The sequence below is a fragment of the Castanea sativa genome, chromosome 9 (assembly GCF_040712315.1).
Source record: "Castanea sativa cultivar Marrone di Chiusa Pesio chromosome 9, ASM4071231v1".
NCBI lineage: Eukaryota > Viridiplantae > Streptophyta > Magnoliopsida > Fagales > Fagaceae > Castanea > Castanea sativa.
Window position 1 is genome coordinate 17,596,433 of NC_134021.1, and position 18,318 is coordinate 17,614,750.

Here is an 18,318-nt window from a genome sequence, read left to right on the forward strand (position 1 = left end):
AATAATTAAACAGAGAATATAATTTAGTTTTTGTTTTTTATTTTTTAAACCAGGTAGTTTTTTCCAATACCTTTTATTATTAATATTTTTGTCGGTTTGTTCCTAGTGTCCATATAATGGGATCTTTGCATGCAAGCAAGGTGACTGCTCTGCATGACTCGAAAGTCGAAGCACTTCTAGATGGATCAAAAAGATGTTTACGGCTGACATAACTAGTATGCATGATTCATGAATACTCAGATGTTTATTTTTTTAATGTTTAGATTATTAAGGTTTGTACCATGAATATCCTTAATGTTTAGTTCAATATATATTATATATATAATTTTTCCTTACAATAAGTGTCATTAAGTTAAAGACTTCGTGATATTGTTTAGTTTTTACTGCATTCCAAAAATAATTGTATAACATCTTAAAAACTTGTTTTGAGGTAACGATAAAGTAATTATTATGAAGTTGACATTATAGATTAAAATACTGTTATATCTATAAAAATGATAACACCCGAAAAAGAGTACATTCATTTATTTGATTTAAATATTAGTGTGCATCTTTTTAAGAAAAAAGAAAAGAAAAAAAAAGGAACTTGCACCCTAAGTCTTGGCTGTGATGAGATTCTTGACCCGATTAACGTGGTCGAGTTTAAGCTGATTGTGACCAGAAAACGAATTCCTTTTCATATAACAAGAGGGTGTGTGGTTCTGCTACTCGGATATATAGTGGTTATGGTCTTTTGGCTAAATGTGGAAGTATGATTCTACTCCAATAATTATTATGGCGATTCCACACACAAGATTAGCCAATAACAAGAGCCTCTCATAATATAAAATTCAGAACTAAAAGCCAAAATGTACCTGGTTAATAATATAGGCTAGATGAGAACTAAATTATGGATTCTAATGTACCTAACCCCTCTTTTTTGATCAAATTCTAGGTGGGGTTTGGAGTTGCTCTAGAGATAACTACTTTAAGGGGGCACGTAAAGCTTGTTTATGCTGGCTAAATGTTAGCCATTGTTTGTTGAAAAAAACTATAAACAAATAATATGGAAAACAAAACTAGTACCACAAGTCATAGACAACTTGAAGTCTGTGTGACCATGGCAATAATGCAAGTACCATAATCATTCCCCAAGATAATCATGATTGTAAATTTGTAATGACTGAGTGCAAAGTGCAAACGGAAGTGCAAGCATAAAAATAAGTAATGAAACGAAATGGCTCCGGAGTCTGGACATTTCAAGCTAGTCAGATAACACCTTTAATGTGCTAGCCATGTCGGATTCCATCTTTCCCTCTCACTCGTGATTTTGTTTTGATATACACCTTGGGTTAGATAATATTTTGGGAAAATTACAATTGAGGTATTATTAATATAATAGATATACGTAAACTACTTAACTTAACCTCAAAGTTTAAGTTAATAGATTTATGCCTAACTATATTACGTTAATTATTCACCAATATTGTCATTGTTATCAAATGTTGACTTCACTATTTAACTAACCAAACTACTTACACGTAATATTTTAATAAATCTTCCCTGTCACATGAGTCTATGCAGTTATACTTCGGTTAGACTTCCTATTTGAATAGAAGGTTTTTATTTTTATTTTTTTAACAATCCAAGTGTCATGCATTACCATCACCATCAAATCCTATTTGAATGTAAGTTTTTTTACTTAACAATCCAAATGTCACGCATTACCATCGCCATTAAGTCTTATTTGAATGGAAGCTTTTTTTTCTTAACAATCCAAGTGCCACGCATGACTTTATATTTGAATGGAAGCTTTTTTTCTTAAAAATCAAAGTGCCATGCATTACTATCACCATCAAGCCTAAAGTAACGATGCACCAATTGAGCGCCCTTACCCAACCATGAATGGAACAAGGAGGAGAGCCACCAACATGCACAATCACCTTGACTCATCCCCAGTAGAACTTTTACTCAACTCAAGGCTGACTCTATACTATAGGCAAATGAGGTGGTAGCCTAAGGCCCTCAAGTAGAAAAATACCCTCAAATTTTAACCAATTGAGTTATTTCTTTTATTGTATTGGTATTAATTAAGCCCAAATATTAATCAATAAATAAAATATTATTTTTTATCAAATAAAGAGAGAGAGATGCTACGTCCACAACCTTTTTCTCAATATTTTCATAATAAATCTTAAGTAGCAGGTTGTTATTGGTTGACAAAAAAGTAATTTCAGTGACAAGTTCAAATTAGAACAAGTAACAACTTAAAGCCTAGTATTTGATGTGAAAATGTTGTGAATGTAGCACTTCTCAAAAAAAGAAAAAAGAAAAAAAAAGAGTAATGCACAAAAAATTTCACAACATTTTTTATAACAATTGAGTTGAAAAATTTTACTAGTTCTTATTTAAGTCTACAATTAACACATTTTTACTTACCACTATTAATATGCCACATCAATAAATATGAAAAGTTTTGACAAATTTTTTGTGTCTATAACTTTTCTATAAAAAAAATTATATGTGGTTCATGCTAATTAGTAATTTTGCATCTAAAACAAGAAAATAGAGTTTAAGTAATATTTAAATATTTTTATAAAAAAATCATATTTATATATATAAAATGCTTCAATTCATTTTTTGCCTCAAGACCCCAAATACATTAAGCCACCCTTGACTCAACTATGGGTGGATAGAAGTCTTTCTCATTCTAGGGCTGGACCCAATAACTAACACTTTTTTAGTCAAACCATGAATTCTAATTAATACCACTTGCTGGCAAAAAAATATATTGAGAAGACTCCAATTAAGGAATTAATATAACATATATAAACATCACTATTTATTTTTCTTTTTATAATTCAATTGGGAGGAGAGAGTATTTCAACCAGGACGTTTTTGTTGGAAACACTTGGAGATGCTAGTTGAACTTCAAGACTCTTACTATAGAAGGGCCACATAATCCAAAAACTTAAATAAATAGTTTAGTACAATTGTGTTATATTAACCACCCCACTCACACATGAACATTACATCAATATAAATAAATTATTAAAATTTTAAGTTTCCCACTAGTATCCCATTTAGAAGGCATCAATCATATGACACAATAATCAATTGTAAGGGAAGAAAAGATGAGACCTGTATTGAACATTACAAAATAAGATAAACAGCAATGTTCAACTTAGATATCCATATCATTTCCACCAATGCAAGCGTAGATAATCAATTATATGGTGAATAAATTAAACTTCTTAGACGTCACAGAAGTAAGAGTTTTCTGCATTAAGCATGATCTTCTAGATTATCTAATTGCAAACTGATGAGTGATGATCGAGTGGATTGGAAAAGAGATGGGTTCTACCTACCTATGATATAAAAACCCATATTATAGATAATCTTATCTTCGCAACCAAAATGATATTCCTAGCACTGGATGTTTCAGTTTTGTACGTTTTTGCAGCTTATCCTTTTTTCTGACATGTCAAACAATATAAATATGTTGAGATAACGTGGGACACTAATTTATAAGCCTGTAAGGACACCTGCATCCAAGTTAGTGACTCAGAAATTGCATTCTTTTTGGAAGTATCACAGTATTCGTCAGAAAGTAAATACCACATAATATGAAATTGGAGACACAACTCACAAAGAAACAATCAAACAGTCATGGCACCAATGGAAACATCTAGAGTTTAATGTCCAACATGGACAATTGCAAGCAACTAGAAATAGGACAGGAGCAACAACAACAACTAAAATATTAGAGATAGAATTATTGTTGCCTTGATGTTAAAATAATAACCGTGATAGTAATCAGTGTGAGATCATTGAAAGCAACAAATTCATATATTTTATTGCAGCCCAACTCAGCGCCATGATTTTTAAGCCAAATTTAGCTCACTGCATCTCTAAATTTTAAACGGGATGGGGGTAACAATGTCAAATTTACATTCATTACTAGTCACCACCATTTTATTTGATGTTAATAGCTCCACTCATGCATAGCATGCTTAGTTTCTCCAATATATCTTCTTCCCAGACCTATCAAGTTATATGGAATCTTCCAAGCTAAATGTTTAAGTCCCTTCTACTCGGATGAGCAACAATTTGCCTATCCCATTCTATAGTTTCATTTGCAATTATAACACATTGACAGCCAGGATTTCAAGTTTGAGATAATTTTGCATAGCAGTTAAGAGAAACTGGTAATTTTCTCATAGCCTTTGTTAGGTTGGGGATAAATCTATAATTATTTTTCCGAAATTAATCCTGCAGTTCTGGACGAATGTGTCTTCATCTCATAAAAGCTTAATGCAGCTTTATCACATTCATTGTATCCACTCTACATATAGTTCATACTTTGGACACCAAAAAAGCAGCTGGGCTCCATTAGCACCATGACAACATAATTAGATAAAAAAAAAGATCAATCTGACAAAACATAGCGACATCAACATGTCACAATCTTAATAATGTATAACATAATTTTAGCTGGACTACTATTCTAAAATATCTTACAATAATGGGTGCAATGCAAGTAATTTATCAAATGCCTGACCTGTGGTATGATTGACAGGTTTTTCAAAACTGTCTGAAGGTAAGGTTGACACGGCCAGGACGAAGACTAGTTTCCTCATACAAGGCCCTAGGAGCCGACTTTGGTATAATAGAAGCTACACTGTGAAATATATGTCTAGATTTACCACCAAAAATCAAAACGTCTCCTGATTCTAGCAGAACTTTCTCTGCCTTATCCACATTCCTCTGATCGCCATAAAGGAATTCTGCTGAATCACCAACAGATAAGGAGACAACAGGCAATCCCTTGAGGAGACTCTCTCTGCTTTCGTCACGATCCTATACATATATATTAAATTCAAGATGAGTAAATATAAGTTCTCTACACATTTTACAACAAAAGTATAATGTTCATCATGGTAGTTCTCAAAAAGACAGTGCATGCTACTAAAAAAGCCAGAAGCCATTGAAGCAAATTCCTAAGTTATATTTACTCAAACTGTTCTTTCTTCCTAGTTATTATTAAGTAGAATCTGATCTCTTTTAAAACTTAAGTTTTTGCTAAAAATTCTTTTAGTACATATATCCAAGAACTACTTTAATTTTTCTAATTCATAAGTTTACACAAGAAAGTCCACCAGCCTGGAAGCCCCTCACTGCTTCCTACATAGGGATCACCACATACAGGTGGAAGTCTGTAAATATACACATTGAGATTCTTATCTCCATGAATAATTATCCTTATATATCATAAGACTCTTGGATGTATTATGAAAATGCTAAATTGTACACCCAGCCTTTTCAAGCTACCCACATCAGTAAGTAAAAAGAAAGTGGTTGTAAAAATATTGAAACTTAGTTTAACAAATAGTAGTACAATACCGACCTGGTGGTGACCAAGTCTCCCGTGGGTAGTATAAAAGTTGACAATGCATATGTTCGGAGACATTGGAGGGAGTATATCTTCTACATTGCTAACTTTATATTCTTTCTTAATGAGGGCATGTGCATCTTGAATTGCTTTTTTAACCAACAGACTAAATTCATGTGGAATGGCAGGTGCCTTACTACCATCAAAAACCCGTTGTTCTTTATACTTTCTGGTTTCGGGATCCCAGTTCAGGCCAAGACACATCATCTGCAGACGAAGTTTTGCCCCATCCTGATAACCTGGCTGGTAAAATCCCCCTTGGCCAAGACCAAGTACTCTACATTTCTTTACTATTTCAACCTGAAACGATAAGAGTGGTAAAGGGTACAACTTTTTAGGAAACAACACATCTTAACCAGGATCTATAAAATGCGAAAAACAGAAAATAGAGAACAAAAAAGCTCAATGCACACACACAAACCGTTAGATTTATGTGGTTCACCCAAAACTAGTGTTATGCCCACGGGGTTACTATAGTTGTATTATGGTAATTACAACAGGAGTTACATGGATCATCAACAGATATATACTGCCCTATTACTTGGTCTACACACTTGTTGGAAATTACAATAAAGGGCCTACAACATCTAAAGTGTGCTTAAATATCACAAATACTCAGATAATTGTATGGACGCCAATTTTGTTCAATTTGGAGTTGGGGGCTGGCAACATAACTAACACAATAGATTAGGCTCCCCACAAATGCCATTACAACTATCTAGAGATTACAGAAATTGGAAACATTAAGTAAAGATCTTTTTTCAAATAAATACAAACTACAATTATGCTACATTTTGTACTTATGCTCCTAGGTTGTTAATCTCGATTCAAGTTAACTAGTATTTGCAACATTAAAGAATACAAGCAGTACTCAATTTAAGGCATGGTATCAAGAGGAACCTGTTCACTGAGGGTGATGTATCGTTTTAGTAGAACCATCCCAGGTCTCAATACTCTTTGCTCTGTCCCTTCCACAATGTGCCCCATTTCATTCCACTTCTCATTCAAACAACCTGTCAATGTAGCAGAACTTCTGCTTCCAGATAGGCACATATCAAATGGTTTCACCTCAGGCAAAACCTCGGAACAATCAGCAAAATTGGTACCAGCCACATGTTTTGAATTGCTTTGTCCAAGTTGGAGTCTTTCGCCATAAGAATGCTTGCGCTTTTTCCCAAATTGAGTAGGCAGTAATGACTCATCCTGCCAGGTTGCGAAGTTTCCAACACATGAGGTCTCAAATCAAAACGAACTAGTAATACTTATAAAACTAGAAATCTTCATTTTTCTCTTTATTAATTGGTACATTACACACACACTCAGTATAAGTGCGCATTTTTTTTTATACAAGATAAAATTTTTACTTTAATCTAATCTAAGTGTATATATATGTGAAGTCCCTCTTGAAGACTTGATCCGGTTCTCGCCCCCACACCTCACAAGCACAGTATAAGTGCGCATTGAATGGGAGTAAAAGTACATTTGCATTTAGAAAAAGTGAAGGTTTAAAAAGTCGTTTATAAATAAATAAACTTTAATAAACGGGAATTAAAGTACATTCTTGCTTAGAAAAAGTGATGGTTTAAAAAATTGTTTATTAATAAATAAACTTTAATGCACTATAACTAGTTTATTTGCTTATAAGTAAAACGAAAAGTGACTTTTGAATAAATATGCTCATTTTTTTTTTGTATGTCAACTTTACTCAAATAAACTAAGACAATAAATAAGCAGAACTAGAATGAACTTGTTTTGACTTATTGCTAATTGGTAATTGACCATATAGGAAACAAAAAAACCAAACTCAAAGTTACAATCTACCACAATTCTATAAACCAAGGCTTCATTAACAATTTTTTGCAAAATCAACTAGATAGTAAATAAAAAAGAAAAAACCTTTTTTTTTTTTTGTAATAAAAAGAAAAAATACTTACAATGACATCAGGGTCATATGAAATCGAGGAATTGTGAGTACTAGGTTTAGGGTTTGAATTATTCATGCTCCTTAGCGATGAGAACCGCAGGGAAATTTGGCGGGAAATATTCGGAACCGTACGAAGATGTTTATGATGATGGTAGTGAAACCTCGTCAATAACGAGGTGATTGTACGGTGGAGCTGTAGAAGCATACTATGCGACGCCGTTTAGGTAGCAATCGAAACGAACTGACTGTGATTTTTGTGTTTGCTGATTTTAGCGCCGCCTCGGAAACATGACCGACGAATAGACCTGGAATGTGAACGGAACAGGCGCGAGTTGCTTATTTTTATTGGACTATTTAAACGACAGATCTTAAGTGTGGAAACGACATCTAAAATCTATTGAATTGCTTACCTCTAATTAATTACAAATCTGTGTGTGTGTGGGTTGCAAAACATATTCCAAATAAGATAATATTTTATTTAACAATTTTGGGGCCTCAAATAAGAAAACATGTCTCAAATTGAGTATCTATATAAAAAGATTAAGAGAGGGGGGGGGGGGGAATAACTTACTTGAGTAAAAAATGTCATTTGGAAAAAATTCAACAGGTAATTAATACTCCCTCCATCCCACTTTGTTTGTCCTCTATTTCATTTTAAGATGTCTCAAAATATTGTCCTGTTTCTTAAAAATAAAAGTTCTTAATTTACTAATGTTCCTATTATACCCTTACTTTATTTTCAAAACTATTTGAAAAGAAAACTAACTAATATATTTTTTTAAATCAATCTAATTGGGACACCTTTTTAGTTGCCTCATTAAGAATAACTATTTTCTATAAAAGCCGATAAATTTATCTAAGGGTAGTTTTGTAAACTTCTACATTTTTATAAGACAGACAAGACAATAAATGATGTTCTCTTAAAAAATTTGATTTTTTAAACAAGACAAACAAAGTGAGACGGAGGGAGTAATTGATCAATGGCGATTAACTGTCCATGTTTGAAAAGAACGAGAGGCGAAGAGAAAAATGTTACAATATAGAGGTTTTTTTTGGGGTGGGGGGGTTATTTTTTTTTTGGTATTGATTTGTTGAATATATGACATTTTGAAAAATGTTTTTCTAAGCCTAAAATTTGTTTGAGAAAGCATTTTCTTGTACTTATTTTACATCTATTATTTTACACAATACCCACAATTGATATATTGATATGTACATTTTAAAAGGTATAAAGATTATGTTTACATTTAAAACATAAAAAAAGATTTGTAAAAGTGTTTGTGCAATGCTAAAAGCTCAATTTTTATTCTATTGAGTTTTTCATTGACCACAAAATAAATTTTTTTGGGTTGAAAAAATTATCCAACCTGATTAGGGGCGACGTTACACACATCCTAGGGGTTCAACCGTTCAAATGAACCCCTTGCATGCCCCCAAAACAAAATTGTATATAAAATTTTAATTTTAATTTTTGTTTTGACCCTTTTAAAATAAAAATTTGAACACCTTGATCCTATTTTTTTTTAAATCCAAATAAAATTAACTTAAATATGATTATTTTACTACTATTTTTCACAATATTTTCACAATAAAAGTTAAGTAGTAAGTTGTAATTGACTTTTATTTAAACCCGTAACTAACACAACTTTTTTACTTACCATCTAGATTTTGTTGCGATATTTTCGTGAAAGTGTTGTGTCAAACTGTCAATAGCATTACTCTTAAAATTTTTAATTTTATAAGAAATAAAAAAGTTCAAAATTTTGCTCATTTGTTAATTTTTTTTAAAAGCCCTCCCTTGAACTTTGGCTTACTTTGGCATTGACAACATAATAAAGTTTTTTTTCCTTGCACTTTTCTTCTACATTTGTGGTTTATTAGATGTATGATTAGTTATTTAATTCTATTTGTTTATGTATTTAATAGTCGTTTTCTTACCAACCTCTAAACTATTAATAATAATTTTTTTAGACCATTGTAAAATATAGTTGTATTGTATACTAAATTGTATGGAAGTGGTGTATAAAGAAAAAAAATCTAGTCATTTATTTTTTACTTCCCTATAAATTCTTAGCTTCGCTAATACTGACGCCCTAGAAAAAAATCTTGGAGATGCCACTGAATCTGATCCATGCACACCCCTAATTGGAGCTGTGAGATGGCTTAAAATAAAGCTATAATGGTAGAAAATAGTTTTTTTTTTTTTTTTTTGGGATTTATGTTCTGCAAGTCATCAATGGAATTTACATTTATAGATAGCTTTGAAAAAAGATTGGAGCCATAAATAGTGGTTAAAGATAGAAGTGGCCATTGCTGTAATACGGAATGAAAAATCTTATCAAGGTGATGGTTGTATAGGTAGAGACTAATAATTGCTGCAAAATCAGAAAAACAAAGCAACAATGGGTTTCAGACTACCAGGTGTGATGTCTATTTTTCTCCTGATTGTTCAGCCTTGATCACGTCTGATGATTTAATCTCAATCGTTACTTCAATATATTTCTGTGTTCCATTTTCATTTTTGTATCTGTTACAATATATATAGGACAAAGTTTAGCTACAAAATCGGTTGCAGCCTTAGGCTACAAACTCACTCAATATCTTTTTATTGATGGTAAATTTTGACAAATCCACCATTGGATTACATCTTCTTCTTATATCCTCCATGTTTGCAAAATTTTAAGAAAATTAAAGATCAATAGCTATGTCATCAATACATTTTTAAATTACAAGTTTTTGTAATTTAAAATTATGCATAAAATATAAGTTTATAGATTATATAATAAATAATATTTGATTGACATGAAATTTAGCATATGCATTAAGAGCCTATAGAACATGCAATTTAATAGTTAGATTTTCAAATTATGCAGTAATATTTATTTTATTGAATGAGTTTGTAGCCAAAGGTTACAAGCAATTTTGTAGCTAAAATTTGCCCATATATATATATATATATGTATATATAAGAACCTCGAGTTTGTGAAGGACGACTTCGGCCTACTTAAGAACTTGAGTCTGTTAAAATCAAGTTCCAAGAGGGACATTCTATTAAAAATGTCATATTAGACATGTTACATTAGCATGTATCTATATAATGTTTAAAAGTATAGGAAAAAAAAAATATTTAAAAGTTGAAGTGTGTTATTTATTATTTGTTATGCTTATGTTAAGCCACATTAACATAGTATTTTGGTCTATTTGGTCAATTTAAGCTCACTTCACTCTATTCGGTCCATTTCAGCCTACTTTGGTCTATTTTGGTGTACTTCAGTCTAGTCAGTCTACTTTAGTCTATTTCGGTCCACTTTGGACCATTTCAGCACACTTGGGTATGTTCGGTCCATTTCAGTCTACTTAGGTCTGTTTCAGTCCAATTATGTCTATTAAGTCTAATTTGGTCGATTTAGATCTATTTCAGTACACTTCAGTCATTTCGGTTCATTTCAGCCCACTTTGGTCTATTTAGGTCCTATTCGGTCCGATTTGGTTCTATTCGGTCTAATCTGTCAATTTACTTCTATTAGGTCCATTCCAGACCACTTTGGTTTATTTTAGCCCACTTGGGTTGATTTCGGTCTACTTAGGTCCATTTGGTCCACCTCAGCTCACTTCGGTCTATTCATTCCATTTCAGCCTACTTTGGTCTATTTCGGTCCACTTTGTAACTTCGCTCCACTTTGGTCCATTTCAATCCACTTTGGCCTGTTTCGGTTCAATTCAGTCTATTTGGTTCACTACGGTCTATTTCAGTCCACTACAATCAATTATGGTCCACTTCGATTCATTGCAGTCCATTTTAAGAAAGGTTTGGAAGTAACACTTAGAAGTCTCATATATTATTTTCATTTTTTACTTAATAAAAAAATAGTCAAATTTTTTTTGTGAAATCGTAGATTTGCAATTAATTTACTTAAAAATTCTAGTATGATGAAGTTGAGTTTCAAAGGAGGCTATACAGCTAAGTAACTTTTAAAAAGAATTTTTTGGTAAAATAATATACAGATGAGGAAGGCTAAGCTGCCAAATTATGTGATTACTGTCTCTGTCTATCTAAGTGAGTAACAAAAATCATTGGCTATATGAACAAAGGAAGCACAGAAGGCTTATCTTTTTGTGTTTTACAACTTTTTAGAAAATCTTCATGCTGTCCAATGCCCTAGCTTCAAGAAAACACGAAAACGTGTTGCAAGGCAAGCATGCTCTTGCCGCCATGAAACCAAACACGTCATCCAAACGTGAGAGCAGTGTCAGCATATATGTTCACGGTTACACGTGGCTCAAGTGGACACGTCCACGTGGCTAGCAACCACCACACTTCTCATAATCCCACTAAAAAATGATGCCTTTCCCACTAGTAAAGAATAGCACTCAATTGATCCAACCAAATTAGATGGGCTGTGTCCCACATCACAATTTCACTCGCGGCTGTCCAAAGTTAATCATACACACGCAAACCAAAAGATATTACAAAAGTTTATTTACAATAAAGTAAGTCTTTTGTACACAACAAATTTCAAAATTTTTTTTTATACATTTATTGAGTTGATAAATTGTGATTGATCTACAATAAAAAATTGTTTTAGTGATGAGTTCATATGAATATAATATTGCACCAATCATTATTGTCATCTTAATAAGTTACAAAAAAAACTATGAATTTTTTTTACCTATGTATAATTTGCTATCTCAATGTCAAGAAAACTTGCAGTTCAATTGTATTTGTTTTCTTTTTTTAGAAGACTCATGATTTGAATCTCCTCTCCATTGTCGAAACTATCAAATTATTAAAAAATTGCCATCTCAACAAGTTATGAAAGGGGGTTTGTAACATTATTTGTCCCAACATTAATAAGTATGTACCTGTATTACTAATTGACCACCAGATTGACAACCTGTATGCAACAACTTTTGGTCCTTCAGGAGCTTTACATTCTGTTACTTGAGCAGGTGTGAGTAAACAAAAAGAAATTAACAATTCATTCCGGCATGATGCCCCCACTACATTAGCATTAAGTACATTTTCCAGGAAAAAACAAAGTGAAAGGCTCATACCCTTTTCTAGAGTGGATTGGGTCTTTGTAAAGTTGTGACTTCTGAGTGAGTTGTGACACTCATGCCTACCTTTTTTTCACAACATCTCATCAATTCACATCGGGAAATCCTGATGAATAGAGTAAACCCACCTGCCAAAAGATCAAAGATTAGTACTCAAAAGTTGAGGTTGCAATTCACCCCCATGAAGCTCTATTCCTTCAATTTTCTCATTCTTTTGTTAACTCATGGCTATTGCAAATCAGACATTCACATTGGTTACCAGGTCACACTTGCTGTACCTGTGGTATATAGTATGGGGTTCATTGGGAGAGCTCTTCTAATGGAGACTAATCAAATGGAGCCCAATTTTAAAGCTGCATTAAGTGTTGAGGCAGTTAATGGAAAATACTCATGCTCCCTTGAAGTTTTCCTAGGAGATGTGAAGGTCTGGAATTCTGCCCATTACTCAAGGTTTTACACATGGGATGAGTGTGTGCTTGAGCTGACTAATGATGGAGATTTAAGACTAAAGGGTCCGAAAGATCGCGTGGGATGGCGAACTGGGACTTCTGGACAAGGTGTGGAGGTAAAAACTATAGCATAACTAAGTTTTTTCTTTGACAGATGGATACGATAGGATTTGAAACCTATAGTGTCATTTCTTTCATTAGGCCAACATATTCTGATATGTGTGTGTATGTGTTTTCTTTCCTTCACTTTGATGCAGAGATTGCAGATACTGAGCACAGGAAATCTAGTTCTAGTTGACAACATGGACAGAATAAAGTGGCAAAGTTTCAATTTTCCAACAGATGTAATTCTCTGGGGCCAGAGACTCAATGTGGCAACTCGCTTGACTTCATTCCCAAGCAACTCAAGTTCATTCTACACCTTAGAGATCCAACACAACAGGATTGCTTTGTATCTGCATTCTGGTGAGTGGAACTATTCCTACTGGGAGTTTAAGCCTTCCATGAACAGAAACATCACATTTATCAAGTTGGGTTCAAAAGGCTTATATTTATTTAGTGATAGATATAAAAAAATTGCGCAGATCACATCACAAGATAATCAACTTCTAAGATTTTTAGCGCTGGGAAATGCGACAGGAAATTTGGGGCTATATTTTTATTCAGCAGAAGAGAGAAAATTTGAGGCCTCTTATCAGGCACTCAATACCACATGTGATCTTCCTCTGGCTTGTAAACCTTATGGCATTTGTACATTCTCCAATGCTTGTTCGTGCATTGGGCTTTTAACAAGTGCAAGAAGTCCTAATTGCAGTGAGGCAATTTCTGAAGGGTTCTGTAACATTAGTCAGGTAGAGATGATTGAATTAGGGGGTGTTAGTAGTGTGCTGCAGGGTGCTCCTAAAAAGGTTAATGTTAGCAAAGAAGATTGTGAAAATTTGTGTTTAGATGATTGTACATGTGCAGCTGCATTATATTACCTACAAGAATGCTATCTTTATGGGCTAGTTGTGGGAGCTAAACAGGTTACAAGGGGAACTGGAATGACTTATATGGTTAAGGTTCCAAAGGGAACTCATGGGAGTCATGGGAAGTCTAATGTCAAGAAATGGGTTTTGGTCATGGTAGGAGTGGTTGATGGATTGATTATTGTGCTTATTTTGGGAGGCTTTGGTTACTACTTCGTACAAAAAAGAAGGAAAAACTTGCTGAATACTGATAGAAACTCTTGACTTCGGTTCCAATTTTTTTGTTTTTTTTTTTTTTGTGGGAATTCAAATTACCATTACAATTCTTTTGTATTTAGTTTATACTTTATAGAGAGAAAAAAAGAAAACACATTTTTTGCTTGTGTTTAATAGGCTGAGGTTCATGGAAAGAGGTAATTTAACTCTATTCAAATATTTTGAACATCCTCATAGCTGACATCAGTTTTTTGTGTGCTGGCAACAAAGATTTTCTCCATATTGTGAGTTTAAATGGAATTCCAATGACTAGAAATCAAATCTAGTAAAAGTAATGCTTCAACGAAGAATAAATCTAGGAGTTGATCATGTAGGCCAAGAGCTTTAAAGAGAAATAGCAGATTTCCTAAATGACCAATGATATATCTCAATAATTCTCAATTGAATTCATTGGATATGAAATCTCCTTTCTAGTTCAACAGCGCTAGCTTAAGACAAGGCAAGAGCATATGGGTAACTAGTGCAAGAATCAAGCAGAACATATTACGGTAAACAAGCCTCATGTCCTAATTCTTATTTCTTTTATCTTTTTTTAGAGGAAAGACACATTCACTTTTTATTTCATAGCGAGAAGATCTATACCATAATAATCATGGAGGTTCGGTGAAATAGACTCCATCCAAACAAATATAGTAAAAGAAATTCTAACTCTCTTTGCTAAGCCATGAGTTAAAGCATTATTTTGCCAAAAAATACGAGAGAAAGAGATTTTCGGTAAAGAGTTAGCATAAGACAAAGTGTCTTGAACAAAATGACCAATTCAACTTGTTGTGAAGGAGAGTGTTGATCAATATTTCTTGTGGCGTAATCTAATAGCGTAAATGATAATAAGTTAGTTTTTTTTGGTAAGATGTGACCCTAGATACGCCTTTAAATTTGTAATTTAAATTTAAAACATGAAATGAAAATGCTAAAGTGTACGCTTTCAAAACATAGAGTATGAATAATTAATATACCATGATATGCTATAGTGAATTTTTTTTTTTTTTTTGTGGATAAATATAATAGAATTTCAACTTATGGTGTCCACTTCGTAATGATTACTCCTTATTATCAAATTAAAATATCAATTAGTTTTTTGTGTAAACCGAATTTGAACCTAAATCTATTATTTTCGATAAAAAAATTTTTTCCAATTAATTTAATAACTTAATTACAACCCAACATTGATTCTTTTTTATTTATTTATTTATTACATTACAAGTTTCCCCCAATCCAGTGCATAGGTTGGGTTTCCCAAAATATTTCCTCATGAAGTCATGGAGCTCAAAACGTGGACTCTCCTTTCCTGTGGGGAGGGGCAGGGCCACAGGGGTTACCATTCGGGCCACAAGATGCGGGCATTAAATTTTAGTACTTGGCAAACGACAAAGCATAGAATATAGGACAGGCTTTGTGAAATTGGGCCTGCTTTATTCCTGGAAAAAAGGATGGTGCTGATGAAGAGTGCTATTCTTCTGAGCTTTCGGTGTGAAGTGCAAACAATTTTTTGGACCGAAGTTTCCACTTTTAAAAATATTTATTTAAACAAAAACTACATTGAATTTCTCATTTACAAGATGATTTATGAAATTGGTCATTCATAACATGTTCTAATTAACTTAATTTGTAAAGTCTTTTTTCATTAAATAAGAGATATGTAATTCGAATCTAACCTAAACCAAAAAAAAAAAAAAAACTAACTGATATCTTGGTATTATAATAAATAGCAATCATCATGAAACAAAAGCTATAATTAAAATTTGTCATTCACAAATCACAATGCCATCAAATGAAGAGTGGAGCAAAAAGTTAAGTAAGATTATTTATTTATTATTATTTTTATGGGATAAGTAAGATTATTTAAAAACATATAAAGGTGAAAGACTCAACATACGTTTTTTGTAACACTTAATTACTATAGATGTTACAAATAGAAATAGTTACTAAAAAGTTATATTACCGCGGTGATTGGTTGCCTTAAAAGGTTATTACGGTGAAGGTCTGTCAATTGTAGAATCAAAATTCAAAATTTTATATATAAGAAAAACCAACAAATCATACTATATATTCGGCACAAGAATAGTTGTACAATTCCAGATTCGTTCTAAGAGAGTTTATATATATACTCTATGTCTTTTTATTAACGTAATGACCAATAATTAAATATCGTAAACACAAAAAAAAAAAAAATTGTTATCATCAACTTCATCAAGATAAAATCCCAATCTTCCCCATGTAGCCAAAATTCATTTTATGACCATTCGATGCAAGGAAATCAAAGAAACAATTAGTACTTCTAACTTAAATTAGAAGAGAATTGATTAATTAAGTTACAATTAAATCTACTTATAATCACTTATATAGTCCAAATCGATCTAGTAGACTTCCGATGTACGATTTAGCACACACTCATGCAAAATCCAATACAAATCCAGACAATCCGAGATATCACTAACGGTGCAAAGTCATGAAGAATGCTTCAGAATATGCATTGTAGGAGAAATATCCCTGTGGCAAGACAAGAAAGGAATCCAAAAAAGCCAGTGATTCATGCATATTTATTCAAAATTTGATTTTGTATTGGATACTTTTTCTTGGATGATATAAGAGTACGTTAAAATTAAAAATCACAGAAGGCAGAGCTCGGATATGTGCTTGTTTTGATCTGAATGAATGTCAGACAAATTTGAAGAACCCGTGACATCACACTAGCAGATTTGTCACAACTCATACATATTGGAGAAACTGTAAAATTGAACACAAAACACAAATAGACAGCCATGTGGGACTTTAAGTTTCTGTTTTATTAGTATCATTATTGTCATTATTCTCTAGAAATTGTTACTAAGCCATTGCAAATTGTATGGTTATAAAGCTCAATTAGTATGCGAGGCCACAACCACAAAATCGAAATGGATCTGCTATCACTGGTAGGTAAGAGTAATGGAGCTGTCGTGGAGAATAGGGATGCTTCTTTGTCTTGCCTTGCCTGAGTTACAACATCATCACTATGAAAAAGCTCTACAATTTTCTAAAGAGTTTCAGCCTTGGCCAAAACCAAAAAAGTACAAGGATTTTTGGAAGTTAGCTTAGCTAGGCACAGTGGTACTATTCCATGCATGCTACTTGTTTCCGACTTTGCATACATTTTGATTATTATGAGCAATGGTCTTCACGAGAATTTGGGCCCTGAAAAGACCAAGCCTTGCCAGTTGCCACTATGTTTATTTGGCACTGAGCTTAGCCCATGCCAGAATAAACAAGTCTAAAATTCAAAACCTATGGAGAGGGACTCAAATAGTTGAATGGTCAGAGATCATGCATGATGGCTTCAATGTTAAGCAAAGAATACTGTGCTAGTTGCGCTTCAAGTCTCTTGCAAAAAGTTAAGAAACACATAATCCTGTGTATGTGGGAGGGAAATCTTGTAACTCGTGTTAGAGTTAGAGACAGTGACTCATATTTTGAATGAAAAAAAAAATACAATTTTTTTTTTTTTGTTTAGAACCCCATGATGGAATGGAGCTCATGTGGGAGCGAATAATAGGTTGAGCAGTGAAAGCGCCCGCGGCGGGAGGGGGGGGGGTGGGATTGAGGGAATTTGATCCCATGGTATGGTAATATTGGAAAATTTAATGGAGTTAGGATTTTTGTTAGGACAATACAAATATGTTGTGAATTCTTAATTTTTTAGATAGTGGAATGTTCTACGCTTGCTCTTGTGGATATAGGTACACTATTAAGCCACGTAAATTTGTGTTGATTTTTTTTTCTTTTATTTTTTTCATTATATATTTGCATAAACATAAATCTTCAATAGCCAAGATAAACAAACTCCTAAATAGGTCTAGAAGTCCCAATTCAAGTATGCTCGACCCAATTGAACTTGGTCCTAAATTGTGGACCTTGAACGATCAAAAGACATCATGCCCAGCTAAAGATTAGCAGATCGAAAAGCTCCTAAGCATGGCCGAATAACATCCCTAGAACGATCGAATTACAGGCTTAAGTCAACCTATTTCGATTTAGGATTGAAAGAGCCTGCATAAAGGTCGACAACCTACCAGCTCTACCTAAAAAGGAGTGTTCACAAAAGATTATTATTCATCATGTTCACATTTATTATAGCTCACCTACTGTTATTTGCATTTATTACGATATGATATGTTCTTACCCTCTACCGCATTGGAAAAATACCTTAGGAACACATCCACTCAGTTGACTTAAGCA

At 33.0% G+C, this 18,318-nt stretch overlaps 2 protein-coding genes across 2 annotated transcripts; one reads left to right on the top strand and one right to left on the bottom strand.

Annotated features, from left to right (window-relative positions):
• Positions 1-4,356: 4,356 nt before the first annotated feature.
• On the bottom strand, positions 4,357-7,696 carry LOC142609995 (DNA N(6)-methyladenine demethylase ALKBH1C-like). Its single transcript, XM_075781716.1, has 4 exons — positions 7,366-7,696; positions 6,332-6,634; positions 5,387-5,731; positions 4,357-4,839 (listed from the first exon to the last, which is right to left on the bottom strand). Exons 1-4 carry the CDS (start codon positions 7,558-7,560, stop codon positions 4,564-4,566), a joined length of 1,119 nt encoding a protein of 372 aa, XP_075637831.1. The 5' UTR covers positions 7,561-7,696; the 3' UTR covers positions 4,357-4,563.
• Positions 7,697-12,348: 4,652 nt separating this feature from the next.
• Positions 12,349-14,273, top strand: LOC142611146 (G-type lectin S-receptor-like serine/threonine-protein kinase SD2-5). Its single transcript, XM_075783187.1, has 2 exons — positions 12,349-12,978; positions 13,120-14,273. Exons 1-2 carry the CDS (start codon positions 12,472-12,474, stop codon positions 14,092-14,094), a joined length of 1,482 nt encoding a protein of 493 aa, XP_075639302.1. The 5' UTR covers positions 12,349-12,471; the 3' UTR covers positions 14,095-14,273.
• The last annotated feature ends 4,045 nt before the right edge of the window (positions 14,274-18,318 follow it).

What these genes read in the sequence shown, in the direction of transcription:
- LOC142609995 (XM_075781716.1), bottom strand. Translation starts at nt 7,560, where the DNA reads ATGCTTCTACAGCTCCACCGTACAATCACCTCGTTATTGACGAGGTTT. An exon ending in CATATGACCCTGATGTCATT is followed by an intron (nt 6,635 to 7,365) that starts GTAAGTATTTTT and finishes GCAACCTGGCAG; the next exon opens with GATGAGTCATTACTGCCTAC. An exon ending in ACATCACCCTCAGTGAACAG is followed by an intron (nt 5,732 to 6,331) that starts GTTCCTCTTGAT and finishes TTATCGTTTCAG; the next exon opens with GTTGAAATAGTAAAGAAATG.
- LOC142611146 (XM_075783187.1), top strand. Translation starts at nt 12,472, where the DNA reads ATGCCTACCTTTTTTTCACAACATCTCATCAATTCACATCGGGAAATC. An exon ending in CTTCTGGACAAGGTGTGGAG is followed by an intron (nt 12,979 to 13,119) that starts GTAAAAACTATA and finishes ACTTTGATGCAG; the next exon opens with AGATTGCAGATACTGAGCAC.